At 39.7% G+C, this 12,543-nt stretch overlaps 1 protein-coding gene across 1 annotated transcript; it reads right to left on the bottom strand.

The window, feature by feature from the left end:
* Nucleotides 1-357: 357 nt before the first annotated feature.
* On the bottom strand, nt 358-12,320 carry dpp3 (dipeptidyl-peptidase 3). Its single transcript, XM_028596154.1, has 19 exons — nt 12,224-12,320; nt 8,944-9,102; nt 8,658-8,802; nt 8,418-8,507; nt 7,537-7,674; nt 7,105-7,179; nt 6,784-6,874; nt 6,385-6,515; nt 5,846-5,976; nt 5,519-5,577; nt 4,638-4,832; nt 4,405-4,517; nt 4,223-4,315; nt 4,037-4,099; nt 3,818-3,942; nt 2,923-3,043; nt 2,464-2,643; nt 1,650-1,812; nt 358-1,283 (listed from the first exon to the last, which is right to left on the bottom strand). The coding sequence occupies exons 2-19, from the start codon at nt 9,066-9,068 to the stop codon at nt 1,141-1,143; spliced, it is 2,181 nt and encodes a 726-aa protein (XP_028451955.1). The 5' UTR covers nt 9,069-9,102; nt 12,224-12,320; the 3' UTR covers nt 358-1,140.
* Nucleotides 12,321-12,543: the final 223 nt, after the last annotated feature.

Here is a 12,543-nt window from a genome sequence, read left to right as displayed (position 1 = left end):
CTAGTGGGGGCATAGTCTGGGAGTTGCCTTTTTCTCCTCGTCTCTCCTCATGTCATGCTGTATTTTCTTTACCCAATGTATGTTTGTATGTACCTTGTAAAGCGCTTTGTTGGTTTCTTATCTGTGAAATGCGCTCTATAAATAAAATTGGATTGGATTGGATGTCAGAATAATTTAAAACAGACTTTCAGACTTCAACTACGTATTTGTCTCATTTTACTAAAAAGGTCCTACTTCGAACATCCGGGATATTTTTAATGTTATTAAAATATATTGAAATTCAATCTCAGATTGTGAGTGAATTTCATAAAAATTAAATATGCAAGTGTCAAAAAAAAAAAAAAAATACCACTAGGATCTTATGAAACATTTTATTTGTGCAGATTTAACACCACATTTCTTACATATAGCACTTTTTAGGCCTTCCATACAGAGCAATATTTTATACATCCAAGTAATCAGCCATGACTTCATTATACCAAACCTGGCAAAAAAATTTGTTAAGTATTATTCTTGCCTTTTAGTCGACATTAAGCTAGTTAACAGTCTTAACCGGTCAGATCATCACCAAGGCTGAACAAACATTTAATTTAATGGACAAGCTGTAAGGATGTTGACTGTAAAAATCTATTGATTGACATCATTTAGAGTACATACAAAACGTGTCATAATGATCATTTTGTGAAGATCTGAAGCAAAATTCGGACCGTGCAATTATTAGAAAGGGAAAACTACCTTCAGTCACTTACAGACACGTTTATACCCAGGAACCATTTTTTAATCGTCCGGCAGCATTGGTTTAATGGACAGTTATCAGTACTTCTCATTAGAAAAATGTGTCCTAAAATGCATCTAAAAGAGTGATTTGTTGTATCAACTGGTTTATTTGTATTTGATCGTGTCAAAAGAGAGCACCTGACATTGGATAGGAGTCGTAGCTAGAAAAACTGTGACTTGTATCTTTGGCAGATCTGTTCTAGTCTTATGGCTTTATTGTATGAAACTTTAGTTTAATCTCTTCAGAAGTGTCTTCTAAAAGGATTTAGATCATTTTGCAGTTTTGTGTGTTTTAACATCCATTACGAATCGATTTGATTTTAGTTGGTATTTTCCAAGCCTATGGAGCAGATCATCTATCCATCAACACCAGCAGGAGGCGTCTCTTTTGCTCAGCTCCAAAAGGTCGGCCTCCAGCTGCTCGGCTTCGTCTTGGAAGCGCTCAGTGAAGGAGTGAATCAAACCTGCTACGGTACCTTCGTATTCCACCAGCTCTACGCTGTCCCCTGGAAAAAAAACCAAAGAGTCAGACACAAACTGAATAAATAACTGTCAGCGTCTACAATTGCAGTCTGTAACTACTGAATTTTAAACCGTAAAATATTTTATAATGCTTAATAGTATTGCATTTGAAAGGCAAATGTGTTCATAGCTGTTCACAATGGCCACAGTCTAAAAAGGTACAGTACCCTTCTGTGCACGGAATAGAATCAGGATTAATAGATTTCCATTGTTTTAACGACCGAGGAAACCAAAGTAATGTCGTTGACGCAGTGAAATAAACAGCTGAATAAGACGGATTTGAGAGTTTGTGTTCGTATGTGTGCATCTGTGTTAACCAACATGAGTGAACCCTTATAGCAGGTACATACCATTGACTCTGGTGTTGGCCTGGACAAACATTTTACGAGCTTCCTTCCTTAGCAGCACTGTCTCCCGGAGACGCAAGAAGTTGTGAGCACCGTTGTCACTGACAGTGGAGTAGCCGTCATAGAGAGCCCTGCCTCCTTCCACATCTGCGGTTGCCTTTAAGACCTTCAAAATGGTAGAATCAGGTTAGCAGCATGTCGGGTGTCGAGATGGGGGGAAATCAACATGGCTGTCACACAGAGAGTTGATTTTTGATAATTCATGCGTGATCATTTATTAAGACATATGCTAACAATGTAGCAGTGCACAGCCATCAAGGATAGTCATAATTCCTTTATATCATGTTCGTACGAAAAAAAGGATTGGGTGAGTAGCAATAGTAGACAGAAAACCTCTTAGACTAACAATCCAACCCACTGTAATTACCATGCAGCATTGCCATACTAGAGTCACACGACAAACATTTTTACAAATTAAAAAAACTAAATCAAATTTATGAGAACAACAACCTGAGAACTTCATTTTTGGTTGGATTTGTTATTATGCGGCTTAATTTTATTCATTATTTTATTTAGAGCTACTACTTACAATTATTTCCATTATCCATTAATTGATCGTTTTCTTGATTCTACCAATCATTGTTTGGTCTATAAAACATTAGAATATAATAAAAAGATATGTCCAGCACAATTTCCCAAAGCACAAATGTACATATCTAAATTGCTTGTTTTGTCCAAATCCAATATTCACATTTGCAAAGCTAGAGCCAGTGATTTATTTTTGCTTCAAAAATGAAAGTAAATCGATTATATATACCTGCAGTTTACAAAGGAACTTGTGGATGGCATTCTTGCCCACAGTGTGGATCTTGCTTCTGTCCAATGTGATTCTAGCGTCAGGCTTGCTGTCCTGTCCAGTCACTTCTTCCAGGCCCACCAGGCCCTCCCCGGCCTCCAGCAGAACACGCAGGATCACGAAACGAGCCTGCATGTGAGCCTTTAGACATACACGCACGCATACATGTGACATACAATGTATACATATCCTGACACTCATATAAACAGAGACAGACTAAGTATTAGCTGTATTATAAACAACACAGATATGCAAAACAGAGCCAGTCAGGTTGTAAGAAACACATGCTTAATGGTCTGTATTTGGACTTCTATGTATAAAGTTATGATTCATTATTGCAGGCTGCAAACCAGTCCGAGGGAGTATGTGCGAGAGACAGAATGTTAAGGAGAAAAGCAACACGGTGAGCAGACACATTACCTGTCTCCAGCTCTTGCTCTCAGGTGTGTAGAACTCCAGGCCCAACAGTCCAGCTCTGACCATGCTGAGCCAGTTGATGTAAACCACATCCTCTGCATCCTGGCCCTCATGGCCAAAAATACTGCAACACACAACACACAAAGGTAACACCAATTTAACATGCTGGCCTCCCTCACAGCCATCAGCTACAAATCACCCGAGCTCTACCAGAAATTTAACAGAATTCCATTCCAATAACTATCATCATTACAGCCTAAATAACATGAGATTATTTACTTCTTTTGAGATTGGGTTCTTCTGGTAGTGTACAGTATGTTAAATAACTGCTGTACTTAAGTCACAAAATGTTTCCCAGCTAAAGACATTTGGGAATTTAGAAGATTTGGAGGCTATAACAACATTTTTTGGACTACAACAAACTGGGGAGTTTACCATAAAATTTTGAAGTCTAAACATTTGTATGTAAAAGGCAAGTGTTCTTCAGCACCCTCAAAAGTCCCAACATCAAGCCATGGAAGGAAAATCAGGGGTGCATCCCCAAAAAGCCATTCCCTAGTACATAAATTATATGAATATTAGGGCTGTCAAAATTAACGCGATAACGCAAATTGCGCAAATGGGGGATTAACGTACATGCATCCAGTTATTGGGCCTCGGGCATTATTAAAGTAACAACCAACAATAGTTTGGGAAATCAGGAAGCGATGGAGTAGTGACAAACTCGAAGAATATATCAAAGTACATTTCAAACATAGTAAAAAAAATTGCGATTAATCGCAAGTTAACTACGGACAATCATGCGATTAAATATTTTAATTGATTGTCAGCCCTAATGAATCTATGTCAAAATCACAGACACACAATGAGAGTAGGTTGCAAGCAAAAAATTATATACCTGAGCACTTGCTTGTTGAGACACAGATAGAGTCCGACACACTCAGCGCGGCATTCTTCATAAGAGGAAGCAATTGTGGAGAATTTACTGTCCCACGTCTCGCTGCTCCGATACCAACTGGACACCTACAAAATACTCTTACACCTTCAGCTACTTTGTCTCTTTTTGCCAATTGAATACAGAATTGATAAAAATAGGTGTTCACACAAACAAACTCACTAGTTCACCAGTCTCTGGGTTGGTCACCTTACTCTGGTCAAAGTTGAAATTGCCCTTGTCATCCTGTAGGTAGGGATGGAGCAAAACAAATGCAAATCAGATTTTATTTCCTTACGGATGGGTCTACAATCCAATTTCTGTAAATTAAAAATTGTTAACAGGGATAAACCAATATATTTGACTGACCTGGACAAACAGTTTGCCACTTCCATGGCCCAACAACTCATGAAGTCCAACCTGTACCTCGAATGATGGACCCTTCCACTTGATAAACAAATCCTAAAAAAACACACGCGCACACGTGTGTGTGAATGGGTGAAAAGGACAAGAGCTGGTGTGTAAGAGAATTAGGAAGCTGCATGCATTACCTTGTCCTCCTCCTCCAGGAAGGTGAGTTTTTCTTTTTTTGTAGCATAGGCTACAGCCAGCACGTTGCCTAGGGACACATTTTTAAAGCCTTCCGACTGTCTGATGTCATCATCTACACACAAAAACACAAACAAACATTCTTTTTTTTTTTTTATTAAGTATAATACTGTGTGACAGACAAAAACATTTGAAACCACCTGAACTGTGTTATTTGACATCTCAGTGTACATACAGTTGGGGATGTTGATGCCAGCTGGTATTCCGCTGCCAGCGAAGGTGAGGACATCCAGCGAGGTGAAGTCCGGTTTAAGGAAAGTGTCCTTCTCAAACTCCCTTGGCCACGGCAGCTCAGGGAGCAAGACTTCTGCTGAGCTCACCAGTTTGGTAAAACGCTCACTCATCGCCTTGTTCACAACCGCGATGAAACCTTGAGGTGACAGCACAACCCCAAAGTTCAGACACGGACACACGGACACACACACACTTACTTCTAGGGCTGTGCAATTAATTGAAATTTAATTGTGATTATGATTTTGGCTCCCAATGATCATAAAAATCGAGAAAAACAATTATTTAGCTAATTACGTTTTGCAAGTAAACTCTTATTTTCTCTTGTGTTCTGAATGAAAAAATAAAAGTTTAAATAGGAATTGTATTAAGGCAAATTTCACAGTTGTAGTTTTTTTTTTACTGTTGATTTATTTAACTTTTTCCACTGTTTTTTTAAGTTCAATAATTGCAACACCTTTCAAGAAGTCAACGAGTAATTGTGTTAAATTATCAAGATTTCAATGTTGACTGAAATAATCATGATTATATTTTTTTCCCCATAATCGAGCAGCCCTACAACCTTCTTTACAGTATGTGTCCTTCTAAAGAAATCAATGTAATCATTCCTAGGATGAAATTATTTACCTATTACCTACTGGAGTTAAAAGTGTACATCTACTTAAGTAACTGTTTTAAAAGTAGCTCAATCACAATGTTAATTTCCCCCAAATATTCTCCAGCTCTTTTCTACAGCAAATACAACCTGGAGAGGCCCATGCTAGTAACAGCTTGCATGCCAACAAACATGTCAATATCACTGTTCCTGATCATCACGCTAGTTACCTTCAAACTCTCCTCTGGAGCCAAATGGGTCTCTGTAGCTCTCTATGAAACCTATATAACTACGAGAAGGAGAGTAACGGAGTGGGAGGATCAGAGAGAGAAAGGTTTCAGAGATTATTACACAAGAGTAACATGACCACAGAAAGCAGAGAGACAGATTGGTTCTGAGCTAGCTGTCTTTTATAAATCCGATAACTTCCAAGTTTGACATCACATGTAACATGTAGTCTGTCAAGTCATGCGTGCAATGGCCCTGGACAACGAAACACCCTACACTGTGGACAGTCAACATGTTAATCTGATGTTACTGTGGATCAGTGGGCTCACCTCTCAACAATTGGTCCCTTGTCTTTAATCCAGTAGCGCGAGCCCTCTTTATGGGCTTCAACTGAGCCAAAGGTGAAGCTGCGAGTGTACTCTTCAAGCATCTTTCTCTGGTTTTCATTGGCGGCATAGGCCTGTGGTAATTATTTGGAAACGGAAGAAAAATTACAAAAGTGAAACGGAGGCAGGAAGATTATTTTTTTTAGGTTATCAACTCATTCATTTACTCCTATTCCCCACCTAAAGATATTGATCTCTGCATTAATCTCTCCTCTTCCTAGAATTGTTTTGCCAAAGGCTAATACTACATTACGTTAATTTTAAGATGCAATTTGTCTCTTTTACTTTCAGTAATCTTACATATATTCATCACTACCAACTCCAACAAAAGCAATTCTTTGTGTTTTACAGCAAAAATAACAAATTCATTTTGCTCTATCAACTTCATTTTTTGGTGTTTTTTTTCCTGTTGTGGTTCCAAACAGCTAAAAAATTACAGCCTTAACATTGACTATAATCCACACCGTATCCCTTGCTCTCACCTGTGCTTGTTGGAGGTAATAAGAGACTTTCTCCATTAAAGGAGCATAGTCTCCCCTCTTCACAATGAACTCTTTGTCTTCAAAGTTGAAGCTGCCGCAGCATGACTCGCATTCCCCCTCCACTGCGCAGTCTGTGAAGTAGTAGTGTACATTTATTTGTTTTAACTGACTGTGGACCATTTAATAACATTAGTTACATAAATAAATCTCTCCACATCAATTTCTTGGTAATCACAATGTGGTCAAGTTCAAAAGCTAGAATGTCTCCAGCATAACATGCAGCGTCTACATGAACGTGATATATGTTACATTATGCATGCCAAATCAGTCACAAGTGCAATATGGTTGATGAAATTTTATTTATTTATTTTATTCTCATGTAAGACGTGTAGTTCTGACCTTTCTGCACAGCCGACGCCAGGCGCACCTCATAGCAGGTTTTACCTCCATTGTCCCTCTTAAACAGACGGGTGTTGTAAGCCGACAGTTTCTAGAGATGAACCACAAGAGCAAAGCTTAGAATAAGACGAATCAGACTGAAAAATACATTCAGGAGCGAGAAAAGACACAGAAACAGGATGAGCCATCAAAATGAAGGGCAGAGGTGAAGGAAGATTATGAAAAATGTAAATCGAATGCAACATGGAAAAGTACAAGGTGTCATGGAGTACAGCAAAAAGAGATCGGGGAAAAAACAATGGAAATAAGAATATGACTTACTTTCGAGTCAAGAAACTTCTGAGCCAGCTCAGCATCTTCCAGACAGCAGTTTCCTGAGAAGTAGGTGCTAATTCCCTGGAAAAAAAAAAAAAAAAAAAAAAAAAAGCAAAAATACCTAATGAGCCATGGATTTTTCTCATACGGGCCACAGTGCCGGGTGACCTGTAGAACCCACTGGAAGTTATGGGTTCAGTGGTTTCCTAAGCCATTCTAAAGATACCAAACTGCAAAACCATTTGACTTGCTACTAGCTACGTGAATATTCAATTAACCAGTGCTTATGATGAAGAATAAGAAATGTTTTTTTAACAGTTATCAAATCTTACAGTCCTGACAACATGATTGATAGTTCCTTAAATATTACCAGACAAAATACTTTATTTAGTCAAAGATGGCCTGAACTCTGCATTAAATGATACTGCAAGATCCCACCTTGTCACCCAGCCCCAGCTGTTTCTGTCTGTCTTCCAGGGAGTACAGGAGACACGAGCAGCTGTCCCACAGGGCCTCCATCTCAGTGGGCTGGTCCTGAAATGCCTGGCTGGCCTTTACCACAGCTTTCAGCTTGTCCTGGTTGGACAGACAGACCCAGACAGCATACAATATGTCCCAGCAGTTTGACAAGTGTTGATTCAACTCTATGAGAATTCTTGAGACCATATTTAATAGTGTTATTGTATGGTATTGCAATAAATTGAACAGGTGTTAATCTAATGGCGTTTTTCCATTACATGGTACCTGCTCGACTCGACTTTTTTGGTTTTCCATTACAAAAAAAAAGTCCCTGGTACCTGCCAACAGGTACCTTTTTTAAGTACCACCTCCGTTGAGGTTCCAAGCGAGCTGAGGCGATACAGAAAGGTGACGTGAAAACCTGCAGACTACTGATTGGTCAGAGAGAATAGTCACTAATCACTGCATCATCACTGCTAGCGACAGACGGGTGTGTCCTGAACAAAACCGCCATTTTTAAATAGTTTAGCCAGTGGTGGGTTTTTTGCTGCCTCCATCATCCTTTAAAACAAAATTGGTCTTTTGGCTGTGGCAACAGCCACATGCTGAGAGTCAAAAACAACACACCTTCAACGTTCTGCGTGTGTGTTGCGTTAGGTCACGGCAGTTTTCTGCGGCGTTGCTATGACGACCAGCCACGCTGCCCTCAGGCATGAGGCGGTACAAAATCTGCAATGGAAAATGGAGGACGGGGCACCACGGCCGAGTAGAGTCGATGTACCATGTAATGAAAAAACGCCACAATTGTGTCCACCCAGTTTAAAAAAACTGTTTACAAAGCAGCTGAACTGGATTTTTACCTTGGGTAGATTTGGGATGAACTTTGTGTCTCCAAAGGACTTGTAGTTTCCCATGTTGGCGTACAGACCAGCTGCATACACCAAGAATGCCTGAATATCAAACACAAAAAAATACAAGAATCATAATTTTCATCCTGTATATAGCATAATAGATATCTTTACACATGTTTGCATTTGTATGTGGGTGAAAGGGTGTGTCGAGCCAGCACCAGAGACAACGACAAACACAATAGTATGTACCTGGTACTCCTCCGAGCTGAGTCCAGCTGCTGTGGCGACCTGTTCCAGCTGTGCAGGGGTCTGCTTCCTGAAGATTCTCTGCAGCAAGACAAAGATATCTGCCGACTCCGGGGATGTCTGCAGCAACACTGCCAGACCACCATACCTAAGACAGCAAATGGGCTTCAGTTCTTCAATAAACTAAAGTCTTATGTTTCTATTCTTTAAAACAGGTAGGACATTTCTTATTTCTTGATTCAACTAATGCTTGACTTCAACTTGCTACATCCTGAGATTAGTACCGTACCATGCGGCTCGTGACAGGTAGTGGGCGTACATCTTCTCCTGAGGTGAAAGCAAATGGAAGGCCACGCTGCAGTCCAGAGCAGAGACACCGATCTCATTCGGGAGGTAGTACTGGGAGTCCACCATCTTTAGTCTGAGGTTTACTACTGACAATGAGGAACTAAATTAAGAGAGGGGAAGTGATGAAAGAGTAAAGAATGAGAAAGAGGGAGATAGATGAGTTACGGAAAAGGGAGTAAGGAAGTGTAAATGGCATGAGAAAGAAAGGTGGAAGACAGAAATGAAAGAGGAGAGATGGATGAAATAACAGAGGGTAGTAATGAGCATGGGATAAAGAGATATAAGCAAAATTGCAAGTTAGCTGCACAGCATTGGCATCTTTTTTATATAACCATGAGCTCTAGGAAGTATTTGCACACCAGTCCAAGCTTAATGCAGGCAAAGCAGATTGTTTACTGTACAAATGCACATTTATAAAAGTTATACTGATGTAGGCCTACTGGTAAAACAGTAAGTTTTCTTGACCTTTATTTTAACATTATAAAATTGGTAGCTTGATTTTGGTAAGTATGATATTTGTACGAAAAATATAATTTATTGTATAGCCTAGTACTTCTACTACGCAATACTCTATTCTAGGGCTGGGACGATTCGTCGACGTAGTCGACGTCATCGATTACGTAAATGCGTCGATGCAAATAATTTGCGTCAATGTGTCACTAAATAAAATAAAACTTGTGTGCTAATGAATTAATGTAATGCGGAACTGCTGTTAGATACGCGGGTTCTAGGGACACCTAATCTGTAGCTCCGCCTTAGCTCTGAAGTTAGTCGTTAGTTTTTGTCAGGTTGACGGTCCAGTGAGTGAGTCAGAGGTAGCAGCACGAAAGTACGAGTATGGCAAGTGGTGGCGACCCAAAAGAGTTCCCCGCCAGCCTGTTTAAGATCGCAAGTCTGGCAAAACTTCCAGACTGTACGGCTGCAGCCTGGAGCCTCCCGTGTCATGCCTTCTCGTCTCACGCCATCCCCGCCTCGAAAACTTCGGTCCTCGGGTCAGTTCCAGTAGTAGGTTAAAGGAGAGATGGTGGTGGATAAGACGAGGACTGTGTGTCGGCGTTGTTCAGCAGTTATTGGGTATGTGAGTGGAAATACATCTAAAAAGGTGTGGACACACAAGGCCGACGGCCGACCGTTGACAGAAAAGCCAGTCTCCCCGTGTTGGTCCAAAAAGTGCCACAGAACAGACCAAAAAGACGAGACGTAATACATCTCTATAACAGCAGGCGGCGCTAATCTGTATTGTTGCCCAAGAAATGAAAACCGGCAGCTGATTGGACGAACGCGTCACATGGGTTTGTTTTCTCCGGAAATTCAAAGCCAGACTGTCATGGCAGCCGTTCAGAATACGATCTCATATTGTACTAAAATAGTTCACTGAAACATGCTTCTGAAAACATTTTAAGCGAGAAATAGGCCATGCAGTTGCTGAATCTGTCTTCATTTCAGCTCAACAAAGGTCAGTTTAAAAGATTTTCGTCAGATTTTGAGAGACTCTAGTCACCTCATTCCGCTCGCCATTTCCGGGTGAATCCCTACTGCCCTGCTGCCGACTGAACATGTCAGGTCGGCCAAAATGAACGCCGACAGCCCCCCAGACTGACGACGGCACGGGACACACCGAACAGATTTGAGTCACTGAACTCGCCAGACTGTCCAACGGCCGATAACGCATATCCGACGCCATCACCCAGATGTGCCAATCACTGGAACGAGACAAAACAACTGTCCAACTTCTCCTCTCTAAAGTGCTTAACCAGCCTTTAGATACAAATAATTAAAGTTAAATTAAAGGAAGAAGAGCTTGGATGTTAAACAAGAGCTTATTCATTATTTTACCTACTGTTTTGCACTTGCTCGGTTTACTTTAAGTTTTTATTTTTGTATTCCTCCTGAAAGTGACTGTATTTTGTGGCTGGATTGATCGCCTACATCTGGCTTCAGGTTGCACTCCAAATTAATTTTACTTGAACAGTGCAGTGTTAAACAATTTTGATAAATAGAGATTTGAACCTTATTGAAATTTGTTTTGTGTAAATTGTTAATAATTGAGCAATGGGAAAAGAATTGCTAATTGAAAAATTAATCGTTAAATTAGTCAACTAATCGAAAAAATAATCGCTAGATTAATTGTTTAGAAAAAATAATCGTTTTATTCAAATATGGTTTGTTATGCCACTCTAATATGAGTTGACATATTAAATAGGGCTGCCACTAATGCTTATTTTCCTTATCGATTAATCTGTTGATATTTTCTTTCAATTGCTTTCTTCTGTGAAAACTGAATGGCCATCACTGTTTACCAGAAACCTAGGAGGTCTTTAAATAACTTGCTTTATCCAACTGCCCAAAACCCAAAGCTATTCAATTCACAATTATATATATTATATATCTGTATATATTTATATACAGAAAAGCACCTAAACTTCTCCTCATGTCCTCATTATTAATTGATTAACAAAATTGTTAACTATTAAGTTTCTGCCAATCAATTAATATCCATTAAAGCACATTGCAAGCAACATTGATTCACTACTGGGATCCACAGTTTGTTTCTTATCTGGGATTTTTTTTTACCTTATAATACGCACCTTTTTCCTTCTTCTTTTTTGCCATTTACCATACCCAAATGGAGAAGAAGAACTACAAGGCCAAAATGCAAAACACCCCACATACCTTCTACATATTGTCAACAACACCTACAAAGTTGTGGACCTCTAGACCTAAAGGTGCAGTGTTTGTAGTGGTGTAATGAAAGATTATATTTTAAATTAGAAAAAAATGGGATGTGGACAAAGGTAAGAGATTATTCAAATTGCAACTTAATCCATCATAGCTGACCAATAAAGGTAACGTTAGTTATCGCTTTCACTTTCAATGAAAACCAATAAAAAAAAACGCCTCTCAGTTATGCCGAAAGTCACACGTCTTTTAATGACCCTATACAATTAGCAGCCTACAGAAGGGCAACGTTCAAATTGCATGTTAAATACTTGTCGAAATACGTTAGTCTGCAAACAGCTAACGTTGACGGTGCCGTTAGCTCCTAGCGTAGGCTACATGCTAAGTGCTGCTGAGTGAAGGAGCATTTAAACACGCTGCCACAACTTCTGTAAGCAAAACAGTACGTTGCAAATATTATGCGACCCATTCATTTTTGATTAGCTACTATTCAGTAAATTTCGTGAGGTATAAAGGTGGATACCAACTTAACAGCGTGTTACCTTAGTGAGGAACCTTATTCTTCAATAGCTCCGGCGAACGTCAAATTGCAGTCTCACGCTATACACTTCCTGTATTCATTCAACGTAAGACCCGCCCCACCACCAATCACAGTTTATATATTGTGGTTTATGGAAAAACTAACAAATCACGAAGTAGCTGCGTCGGACTTTTCGATGCACTTCACGTCATAATTTTCTTACCAAGGGAAAGCGTGAAAAGTACGATATCTGAACGTCTAAAGCAAGCACACAACACAAGACTGTAACATCACACTGAAAATTTCATAATTTATATAGCCCCCAATAATTACCAATGTCGC

Source organism: Perca flavescens, chromosome 13 (assembly GCF_004354835.1).
Source record: "Perca flavescens isolate YP-PL-M2 chromosome 13, PFLA_1.0, whole genome shotgun sequence".
NCBI lineage: Eukaryota > Metazoa > Chordata > Actinopteri > Perciformes > Percidae > Perca > Perca flavescens.
The sequence above is the reverse complement of the archived record's forward strand: the minus strand, read 5'-3'. Positions and strand labels throughout refer to the sequence as shown.